The sequence below is a fragment of the Pygocentrus nattereri genome, chromosome 8 (genome assembly GCF_015220715.1).
Source record: "Pygocentrus nattereri isolate fPygNat1 chromosome 8, fPygNat1.pri, whole genome shotgun sequence".
Classification (NCBI taxonomy): Eukaryota; Metazoa; Chordata; class Actinopteri; order Characiformes; family Serrasalmidae; genus Pygocentrus; species Pygocentrus nattereri.
In genome coordinates, this window is record NC_051218.1 from 3,204,423 (window position 1) to 3,216,782 (window position 12,360).

Genomic DNA, 12,360 nt, shown 5'->3' on the forward strand with positions numbered 1-12,360 from the left:
GCCTGTTACCCTTTACATTGTATGTAAATTTCATGATGAATGGACTAAAAGAAACGACCCAAAATGACTAGGAGGACAAAAGTCTGGTTCTATTGACTTCCATTAAAAGTAAATGGCTTTTTTCCTTCTCCTGTAAAGTTTTGGAGATGCGAGGATTTCTTCTCATATATTTTACGGCTTCAGTTTCTCAAAGAAATCGGAGGGACATTTTCTGAAGTTCAGTCTTAAAAGTTGGTTGAACATTTTCTGAAGTAATCAAACCCATTCAGCGGTGCTGAGGTCTGGACTCTAGAGTGGTCAGTGCATTGTTCAGCTTCTTTGGTGTGTCCGTCTCTTTTTCTCAGCGAGGTTCTTCTTGATCAGCTACACGTCCTTTCAGACCCACAGTGCCGAGTGGTCTTCTCACAGTGGAAGGATGGACAGAAAACCCTGTGGATGTTTTCAGATCTGAAGCAGCTCGATCTTCTCCTCTCTCTCAGAGATCAAAGCTTTCAGTGCTGTTTATCTGATGGGGGCGGGTTTGATGTCTAGCAGGTCTTCCAGGTGGTTGTTAGGAGTCACATTTTTTTTTCTAACTTTTAATCATCTTTCAAACTTCTGTTCTGGAAACTCCTGTGTTTTTACTTAGTTTTCACCTTCCTTGTGCAAGTGGATTATCTTATATCTAACCTCATTAGAAATACCACCTGCAAAATAAATAACTTGTATTTAATGGTTGTTTAAACTGAAAATTACACAAATGAAGGGTGGTCATGGTCGCACATGAACTTGCATTGCCATTTCTGTCATTTTTCACATAATTTAAAAAGTGCAGGTACTGTTTATCTCGTGCAAAGCAATTGAAATGGCTTAAAATGAATTGGAAAAAAATCATTACATTGACTTTCATTAGAAATTGAAGTTAACACTGTTTTGTCATTCTCCTGAACCAGGTTTAGTTCACACTGCAACAATATATACATAGAAATATGCCCGGATTACAACATGTTGCAAAAATGCATATAAATGAATAACATTTTATATTTAATATTTTTATCATTATATTTTATATTTAAAATATTTCTTTATTCATTTCTTTATTGTATCAAATGTAAAAAATGATCTCATAATACACTGTTATATTACATTATAAGAAAGCAATGTAGATTTTAAGCAATTTATCCAAAAACGTGAAAAATGATTGATGGGGCCATCATTTTAGTTCAAATGAACTGAACCGCCATTTCTATATTTCTTAAAAATCTTCCGAAAATCATTAATATCTTTATGCAAAATGCAAACAGAGAATATTTCAAATATGTTTCTCAAACATTTAATATGGTTACACATTTTTACATTACACTCACTCATCACCTAAGCTCTTAAATGCAGATGTCCTTGCATTTATAAAAGTGATGAGTAGGACAATATATGTTTTAAAATTATGCAAATTGAAAAACGAATCAGTGCCAAATCATAAGAAGGTAAACTTTCTTATTTAATGATTTTAAATTAAATAACTGTGACAGCACTACAGATACTCCTTAGTACAGCATGAAGCTCAGCTCAGCATTTCTAAGGCCTCTATCCAGTGTTTATTATATACAAGACCTGCCATTTACTCTCACTCCACATTCAGTGCAAGTTAAAAAGGTAATCATTTGTGTATTTGCTTCATTTCCTGATTGGGGTCATGGCGTGCAGTCATTTCTGGCAGGAAAACGCTTTCTTTAACCACGCAGAATGCAGCATATCAGTTTGGGAGCCTCAAATGAGCTGTAATCAAGCAGCTGAAATATAATTTTAGCAGCGTGAGATGAATAATACAGAGCATTAAACAATACACCAGCAGCAGAGCTGATGTGTACATTACATAAACTCTCCAACTCCTACATATGGGCCTGGAGCTGGGGAGGTCAGTTTAAAGCTGACAGGCAGAGACTGGAGAGCAGCCACATGACATGCTGTGGTTCTGAAACTCAGAGATTCACAAGTCCGACATGACAATCCAAGAAATGCTTGTTGAAATCATGCAAATTCATGTACATATTGCTCAATTTAATAAAGGGATCGCAAAGCCTTGGAGCAACGACTGGTCAAAGAGAATCGCTCAGAATAACTTACATCTGATCAAATAAGCAGACAAAGACAATTTAATAGATTTCGCAAGGCGAGTTCATGGCCCACGAGCAGAGAGAGTTTTCCAGGTTTGAACTACGAGGGAATATTTCCCTATTCAGTTATTCATTTACCACCAGACAAATCGAGTGCCTTTTAAAGGTCAGGACAATTTGGACATTTTGATCTAGCATGGCATATAAAACGGTCATATAATCATAGAACCGCTTACAAAACCTGTACACCGACCTGAACGAGACATTTTTCTTTTTTTTTTCTATAGTAAAGCCACTGCGTTGTGTTTGTAGGGAGGAGCTGAATATTTAATCTGTTACTAAATTTTCCCATTAAAATAGCAATTTGGCCTGTCATGCATATCCGAAGGACAAGCCACGTTTCCGTGCTCATAGTTTAGGTGATTCTCTTTGGTAAACTTGGCTCAGGGGCTTTGTCCACAGCAAGAAAAGGAAATATATTCCAACGGCAATTGCGGGGTCCAAGCATTATAGTTTGAGGCATCTGAAAGGACAAAATCTTTAAAAGCAAAATCCATTTGTCACATTGAATCTATGCATGTAGATGACTGAAATTCTTAAAAGTACTTTTCGTATTTGAGGTTTTCCAAAAAAGTACATTTAGATATGTAAATGAGATTACTGAATTAAATATGCATGGGTTTGAATATTTTTAGCATTCAAAAATCTTTGGGTGATATTAGAATTGAGATGATTATTTCATTGATAAAGCAAACTTCAGAGAAAGGATTTTTTCAGACCAGGTTGCTGGAATGTCATTGTTTTATCAAGAACAACACTATGCACTGACATTATGCCATTTTTTTCAGGTCATTTTGTTGCACAAATCCATTTATTAGCAAAAAGTTTTGAGTTAGAAGCAGAAAAAAGGCATATGTGTGTCATTCTAGTTAGATTATAAAGGAAAAGAGATTTTCGTGATATGTGACATGATGTTGTTGTGCCAAGTGTGGTAGAACATGGTAACTTGTGGAAAATATAGTCAGAAGTGAGTTGACAAAACAAGTTGAAATAAATCTTGTTTGTTTGTTCGTACATTTTTAGGAATATATTGTAAGAGGACACGTTATAGATGCATTTCAACCAAAAAAATAAATAAATAAATAAATAAATATTGGTTGAAAGACATTTTAAGCATCTTGGTTTGTTGCAATGAACATTCATCTCCTGCGATTAACTTGCAACTATGCTGAAATTTCTCATAGCCGTGGACTTTTCATTCAGTGTGTCCACTGAGTTGACAGGCATCAGGCATGCACTCGCAAAAAATGAGCACTTTAACATCTCTGCATGTGCACTCAGCATTTGCCCCTGAATGATAAAAATCTGTGTTGTATTGAATGCTTCTACACTGCAAAGCCTGATACTGCAGTCCTGTGGATAAAAGATGAGTTAATCTGTAACGGCCACTGCAGAAAGCCAACGATTCAAGAACCAATGTGCCTGCATGGGGAAGGAGTGGGTGTGAAACTGACATTTACTATGGGAAATTAAACTGTGCTGGTAAACACTCTAAAATATTCTTTTAAAAATCAAATGTCACTAGAAAGAAGTTCACAGAGAAACTGAGCTAAATAAGCCTCTGCCCAACCTCAAGTCAAAGAACCGTTTTTAAAGGTTTTTATTATTATTATTAGAAAAAAAATCTAATTTTTGTTCATATTAAAAATATTTCTTTGCTAATTTCTTTATTGTATCAAATGCAAATCATAATCTCATAATATATTCTTAGATTACATTACAAAAAAAAATGAAATTTATCCAAAAATGGCTGATGGGGCCATCATTTTAATTGAAATGAACTGAATTGAACTGAAAATATTAATATGTTTATGCAAAATGTAAACAGAGAATATTTCAAATATACACTCCCTCACTCATCATCTAAGCTGCTTATCTTCTTGGGTTGGGGGGGAAGGGTACCCATCGTTCGTGGGACATCACAGTGCTTTTAATACTACATAAAAGACCAATTTGTTATCCAGTTAAGTAGCAGTGTGTAATTATTTGGTGATTAATACGTTTTAGATTAATGTCTATTACTGAAAACAGTGAGAATCAGATGATTAATTACTTTGTCCCTCAAAAATGCAAAAGGTAAACCTATCAACAGGTAGCTGCATTTCAAGTACACTAATAGTAGTTTCCACGTTTAAAGGCATAAAATATGCAGTGACCTATATGAAATATAATTTATAAATATTTCTGTAGTAATTTTGGGTACCCATAAGATAACAGCTGCTCTACCATTGAGATTCAATACACATGAATGGAAAATGTCAAAAATGTAGGCTGCTTGTAAATCACAGTTAGGTCAATGCATGCAAGTTAGCAAGTTTTATATACATCTGTGTTAAGGTCTGTGCAGTGCAACATGAGGAAGCCCATTTTTCAGGCTATTCTAATGTGTGAACAGTGAAAAATCAGGGACGAAAATCAACAGATCTTACAAATGAGCATTTCATGTGGACAGTTCTCTGCGCTTCAGCAGGAAAGAATGGCTTAGGTGTTTGATATTGGTTAAACCTGCTGAAAAACTTTAGGTCACAAATGGAAACCCAGTTCTCAGACAGTATAAAGTGCCTATGGGACGTCATTGCTCACCGCACCTCCTCTGACACATACTGTGCCCAAGGTAGGCTCATCTGAGAGGCAGGGTTCATCGGCTTAATTTGTGCTGCGTGGCGGTTCGGCTTTGAAAAGATCTCGTCTTGTAAAATGTGACTGGACATATTTCACAGACAGATGATGAAACAAATGCTTGTGCTTGTTTATACTTTCAGTTCTATGCAAAAGTCAGAGACCACCCATCCTTTACTTCATTTCAAAACACACATTAACTACAAGTTATATTTTTCAGAGAAAATTAGATAATACGATAATCCACTTGCATAAGGATGGAGAAAGTCAAAGAAAAATAAATGAAAAAACAGGGATTTCTAAAACTGGAGTTCAGAAGATGATTGAAAGCTACAGAGAAAACGTGGCTCCTAACAACCACCTGCAAGACCTGGTAGACACCAAAACTGCCCCATCAGATAAACAGCACTTAAAGCTTTCATCTTTGAGAGAGAGGAGAAAATCAAGCTGCTTCAAGGGGTCCACCCACCTTCTGGAGTCCAGACCTCAACATCACTGAATGGGTTTGTTTACTTCAGAAAATCATCAACCAGCTTCTAAGACTGAACTTTGGAGGTGTGTCTGCAGGTTCTTTGAGTAACTGAAAGTGAGTCTATGGAAATGAATGGAAGCTGAAATGAAGGTAAAGAGTGGACAGTAAGATAAACACTGAAAAAGCATATTTTATGTATATATTAGGTTTCTGTGTGATTTTTTCTTCAATATATGTTTTCTGCTTTTTTCATGACACTGAAAAATTGACGACTTGTACTTAATGGTTGTTTTGATTATAAATGAAATCAGTGTACGGTGATATCTGACTTTTCCACAGTACTGTAAATCTACATGTGCATCATGCTGGTGTCCCTTCAGTTGTTCAGCCTGTTTTGCATCCAAAGCTCACTGTGGTTCCTCTATTACTCAGTCATGTTACCAGCCACCACACCCTGCTTCCAATGACAAGAGCGGGGGCTGGATCTCGAGAGAGTTAAAACACAGTATGCTGAACGCCTTTGCAGTGAATTGATGGTTTACAATAAGCTGGTGCAGTAAAGGAATTGCTTTATCAGTACAGCAAGAAGGAACATTCATTTATCTCAAAACAACGAGCAGTTTGGGTCCAATTACTCGCCTCCAACTTTAGATTCTAATTTTGCTAAGAGCAGCGAACAGACAATTGGCCCCCAAAAGCTATATATTTATAACCGTGTACAAAGATAAATGCACTAAAACTGTAAATCCCAGTAGAGAAATTGAATATAATGAGTAAATAATCAACGGAAACTGATCAAACCAATCCAATTGTTTACTTCTGAAGAATATGATCAATACCTTTTGGTTCATACTCAGTACACTGGGGTCATTTTTCCACTGCACAAAGAAGTGAAACCTTTGGGACCAGGAAACTGGAACTGTGCTTTGTCCAGTGTCCATAGGTCCAGTAGCCAGATTCTCATGTTCTCAAGGTTTCTACCAATAGGTAATAATCAAACTCGAGTGTCATCTATTTAGTAGACACTCTTATCCAGAGTGGCTTACGACTGAAGGATGTTACAGAGGTGGGCAACTGTATCATTAGGAGTCTCGCCCATGCCCCCTTATTGGAGTTGTCTGGCCATCTGAGTCTGCCACATAGAGGGCAACAGTACTCCACACCCTCAACCCCCTACACGACTTGTAGACAATGTAGTGAATTCATTACTCTTCCAGGTAAGGATAAAGTGGTTAATGGGTATTAATTCGATATTCGATAATGGGTTAATCACTATTTTTTAGACTTCCTACTTTGTAACGTGTTCATTAATGTGACACAAGCTAGTTAGGAAGCTAACACTTTATTACCATTCATGGTAGCCTTGACAGAACAAGCACTTTGCTCGTTTTCCCGCCCAAAAGAGAAAATTGAAGGTTTATTTATAGACACTGTAGATCACGGGTCGGTAACTCAAATGTTAAAAAGAGCCGTTTTGTCCTTTCAACAAAAATCAAACCACCTTGGGAGCCACAACATTTTATATCCATGTTATTAAAGCAACACTTTACCATGTATGTGCTGAGGTCCTAGTATAGGCTAAAAAATATAAACCAAGATCCAGACTTCCTTTGCTCTGGTTTAAGCTGTAGCTCAGCTATAGAAGCTTTTCTCGCATCTCCAGCAGGAAACTTTTCCTCAAAAGTAGAACAGTTTCTTATAAATTGTCTCTTAACGTTGGACTTTTAATGAGGCTGAAGACGCTTCTCATTCGCCAGTTTGTGTGTGAATTTTCCCGTTCCATCTTAAATGGTGCTTGAAATGTAACAGCTGCACTATTTAAAGTGGAACAGGACAACTCAAACAATAAGCTGGTGAGTGAGAAGCGACTTCACCTTGGTGACTTTTTAGTGTTTGGCTGTTTCTCATTGCAGATTAAACGCACCAGGAAACGAGCTGGAGTGATTCTAAATGCCAATAAATCAATTTCTCTTTTAAATGATCGATATTTGTCTTCAGTCTTTCTCTTTGCAGTTTCTTTAGCTGCTAGCTAGGTGAGATCGTTGTCTGTGTTGCTATGTGAACTCCAGTGTTTAAGCGTATTCATTAGTAGGACTTTTAGAACTTTTTTGGAACTAGAACTTTTCAGCAGAGCTTCATTTTACTGCAAAGGAGGATTATTTTGGCCTACAAATCTTATTGTGCTGCAACAGGGCAATGAAAGAGCCGCATGTGGCTGACCCTTGCTGTGGACACTTGTGTGAGTATGGTAGTGCAGCACAAGGCATATTATACTACTTCTTGTCAGGATGTAAGTGGCGTTAGGAAAAGACAGTTAATAAACAAAATGACTATCAAAATGACATGGAAGCACACATAAACTGACCAAAACCACAATTAAATTGTTACTCCTGGTTATCATGATAGGCAGTTCTCTCTCAAGCAGGTAGAAAATGAACTGGAACTGGAACTGTAGGTTCTGTTGGTTCCCGCTTGGGTCAGTCCTTGTTTTTGAACGTGCAGTGGGAAAACGCCCTATGATTCACAACAGGAGCAGGAACAAAACAAATATTGCGGAAACGACTAGTTATGTTGTATACAGCTGGGAGTCATTCGGTCAAGAGGCATACGGGTCACATTAAAAGTAAATGAAAAAACTGAATGAATTGGGCTCGACTCATATGCTTAAGTGGCCCTTTCAACTGTATTTCTATTTTTGAAACGGCAAACACACATTAACAGATTAGCAGCTCATTCATCGCGCTCTGAGTGCGTTCTTACATAATGGCTGTTGTGCTGTACGCTGTTTTTCTGTAATGAATTATGGGTTCAAAAATAAGCCGTCCGATGTTAATTCAGCCTTTTTATTCAAACATTCTACTGTTTCTGCAGGGCTAAAACCAAAACTGGCCAAACATACACAGCTGAGAAAAAGTAAAAGTAAGGCTTAGCGATCAAGCGTGCAAGCCAAAGACTTGAGCCTAAAAGACGAAGATGCTACCAAAAGTATAACCAAGCAAACGGGGAAGCTTGTTGCATCTTATGGCAGTGAGGCTGAGGCAACTGGGTGCCTGATACATATTGCACTGCTGCAGTACAGTATACATGAATATGTGTACATGTCTGAGCTATGCACGTACCTGGAAGGGAGTTTGTCCGCGGTAGTTCTTGACGTCCTTACTGGCTCCTCGCACCAGCAAAACTCTGGCACAATTCTCCTTTAAAAGGAAAAGACATATTGAAAAGGTTTCAGGCTTGGCTGCAGAGATAAACGCACTCGCCCACTCTTTTCTATTCTATTCTACTCTATTCTATTCTGTTCTGTTCTGTTCTATTCAAATGGAGCAACCTTGCAGATACCCCGCCATATGAATACTTTCTAAGCTACGATCCAGTCAAAAACATAGTTCCCATAAAAAAAGCACAAAAATGTGCCAAAGCTATAGAAATAAAAAAAACTGCTAAGAGTCTATAAATGATCTCACCGGGCTTAAACAGGCTGCAGCAAAGAGTGACAGACTTCAGCTTTCTGGCCTCCAACACAAGTGTGAAGCAAAGTCAACACCCAAAATCAGAATCAGTGAGAAGAGAGGGGGTCTCTACAGTTATATGTGTTTGTGTGGTCTATGTGTGTTGGTGAGACAGAGAGAGAGAGAGAGAGAGAGAGAGAGAGAGAGAGAGACAGAGACATGGCTTTGTAGCACTCCAGCCCACTCCAGCCAGCTGGATTCAGCAGCCCACCCACGGAATGCCTCACCACAAAACCCGACACACAACACACACGCACACCTCCATCACACTTTCCTCCTACCTTCCTGCTAATACTAGTTTCACTGCTGCCGAAAGCCCTCACATAAAGAATAATTGCGCGTGTGGATATAGCTTTCATTTCCTTGCGCATGGAAATATCACAGCGCGCCTGGCACCACTCCTGGTCCTTGTTGACATGGTGACAGAGCAGCGGCATGGCTTTATCGTAAACAAAGCAAAAAGAAAATAGAAAATAGTTCTGGTGGGATTGATTAACTGGGGAGGCCTTAGCTCACATCTGGAGAGTCAATCAGAGGGTCAAAAGAGCGCATGAGGGAGCCAGTAAACGCACTGGAATTGGTGGGCAATAGCTCCACTGGTCAGTGCAGCGGAGACGCTTTAATTCGTCACGGGTGAGCCGTGACCTCTGAGGTACTCCTGGGGTTGTACATCACACTGGAAAAGCTAAGAGAATGTACAATAACATCTTCGCCTCATGGATGCAACACTGCATGAATTTGAGGAGCGATACATTGTGAAATGATAAAACTGTGTCTGTGACTAAGTTTGCTGCAGCTACAGATCCTGATGTATTTATTTATTTATTTAGTTATTGTGGTGTTTGAACAGAGGCGTAAGAAAACTGGAAAAAATCACAGAATTACAAAAGCATGTCTCATTATAGTGCTAACCAAAAAAAACACTTAAATACTAACAGCTACGTACAGCAGAACTGCAAGCCCATTTCCACGCACCATAGGGCTGTTAGAAAAGCCTTGAACAGCTCTGTCGAGCTCTATTCAGTGAATAAATACAATGAACAAGTAATCTACAAACAATCTAAAAGGAATAAATATTTGTGTATCTTCTAAACAGGCCTACAAACAAAACAAATAAGCATGTTTTACTTTTTTTGTATACGCCAGCCAACAAAACTGACAACTTTCAGGAGAAAAAACAACAACCTAAATTTGTAACGGAAGTTAATAGGCCAATATGTTTTCCAGGAAATTTTGAGCCATTTCTATTGGTCCATCCATCATGGAATTTGAACACAAGTCGAAAGGTAACTGGCTTCAATTTAAGCCACAAAGACAAAAAATTAAAAAATAATCAGTGCAACTACATATTTTATTTCATTATGATGATGCACGTTTGTTGTGACAGTAGCCATTACTGCTTCACACAGGTCTGTGATTAAAAACAGTCATTAGTTTTGACACATTCTTTCAGGCAAGCAGTTATACACCTATATAGGCTCTGGTTAAGTCATTGGCCCCACACTCAGGAGAGCAGGGTTCAAGCCCAAACCTAACTCTATTTTCCTGTCAATCTGATTAGGCCATTCTGGTGCATCACTTTGTAGTCGGCATCACACTTATTTCAAGTTCTCCAGGTCTAAGCTGGTTTTCTCTATGGGAAAAGCGAATGGCGTTTTCAGAAATCGACACTGTTGCCCTGCAGTTGATTAGCAGTCGAAATACAAATGCATGCTACAAGCAAGCTAATACTGCTGTTCGCTGCACGAGACTAAGTCTACATTTAAACTTCATTGCCGTTAAATACAAAGATCAGTAACTCAAGGTGTCGGCTACCACAGCCAAAGCAACTTAATATTTGCTTGCTGGTTTGGTGGGGTATTTTGGTGATGTTGCCAGTCTTATGATCTCAATTCAGTGTGCAGCAGTATTGGCTTGCATGCAGGAATATTTATATTTTGACTCCTTAACACTCTCATAATTCTAGGGATCCAGTGACATTTGGAGAAAAAATGCATGTACATATCAAGATTGTGACATTTTTCTTTACCACGTCATGCGACTTCTGAAAACAGCATTCAATTCTCCCATAAAGAAAAATTAGCTTAGGTCCAGAGCTCTTAACATGGGCATGACGCCAGCTTCAGAATGACAACATGACTTCAGAGGTCTAGCTTTCTTAAAGACAATATACACCATCAGGAATAACATCATGACCACCCCCTTGTTTCTACCCTCATTGTCCACTTTATCAGCTCCACTTACTGTATAGCTGCACTTTGTAGTTCTACAGTTACAGACTGGAGTCCATCTGTTTCTCTGATACTCTGCTGTGTCTGATCCACTCAGACCAGCGCAACACACACTAACACACCACCACCACGTCAGTGTTACTGCAGTGCTGAGAATGATCCACCACCCAAATAGTACCTGCTCTGTGAGGGTCCATGGGGGTCCTGACCCCTGAAGAACAGAGTATCAGAGAAACAGATGGACTACAGTCTGTAACTGTAGAACTACAGAGTGCAGCTATATGGTCAGTGGAGCTGATCAGATGGACAGTGAGTGTAGAAACAAGGAGGTGGTCATAATGTTATGTCTGATATCACATTTTTTATTATATACCATCACAGCGTGTACTGTTTCACAACCGCTGTATTACAAAAGCAATTCAAAATAATAAGTGTATTTAAACAAATTTACTACACCAGTATTTACACAGCAGGGGAGCTGATCCTGACTCGTTTTCACATCCAAGAAGGCCCAACAGCATCACACCAAGTGTTTGTACAGTGATGCAATTCAACATCGCAATATTTTTCTAAACGTACCACAGTCTGTGAAGATTTGCAGTAATAAAGTCAACAAAGTCATTACATTTATGGCATTTGGCTGACGCTCTTATCCAGAGCAACTTACAATTTGATCATTTTACACAGGTAGGCCAAGGTGGTGTTAGGAGTCTTGCCCAAGGACTCTTATTGGTGTAGAGTACAGTGGTTACCCAGGCAGGAGATTGAACCCCAGTCTACATCATAGAAGGCAGAGGTGTTACCCACTACACTATAATACTGTTAAAATATCTTACACAGTATTGCAAACATTAAGCAACATAAAAACAGATTTCCACAAAGGAAAATCACTGCTCTTCCAAACAATCTCATTAAAAACAAACTGCGCTGCGACAGATACTCAGCTATTCTATAGACTAGACCGTGCTCATGCAAATAAAAGTCACTATCAATACTCAAATAATCTATCAAACCCACAAAAGCAAAGCTCACAGTTTGACACCAGAACCTGGCATCACATACACCAACTGATCTTACAGCAGAGCAGCCCGAGGAACCCATGCTGTGACCCTGCAGCCTGGATCCCCTGTTGAGGAAGCAGAAGGGCCACTCTCTGCCTGGCTGCTTTAAAGCTGTGACCGTTAGCAAGCTGCTGTCAATTAATAAACCCTGCCTATGCTAATGCTATTGCTACTGCCAGCACAACTACAAAGGTAATGCAAAAAGTATTTTATACATGAACCCAACCCATCAAAATCAGGACTTAAGGAATTAAGCCATACAGACTGACTCAATCACAAATGACTGGAACATGATCCTTAAAATAAGAGTCTACA

At 38.7% G+C, this 12,360-nt stretch overlaps 1 protein-coding gene across 4 annotated transcripts in view; it reads right to left on the bottom strand.

Annotated features, from left to right (window-relative positions):
* Window positions 1–12,360, bottom strand: part of shank2b (SH3 and multiple ankyrin repeat domains 2b) — a 219,615-nt gene that overhangs the window by 152,448 nt on the left and 54,807 nt on the right. For all 4 annotated transcript variants that reach the window (XM_037540580.1, XM_037540579.1, XM_037540578.1 and 1 more), the window contains one exon: window positions 8,364–8,441. In XM_037540580.1, the coding sequence (XP_037396477.1) occupies window positions 8,364–8,441 (78 nt within the window). The remainder of the gene's footprint in view (window positions 1–8,363; window positions 8,442–12,360) is intronic.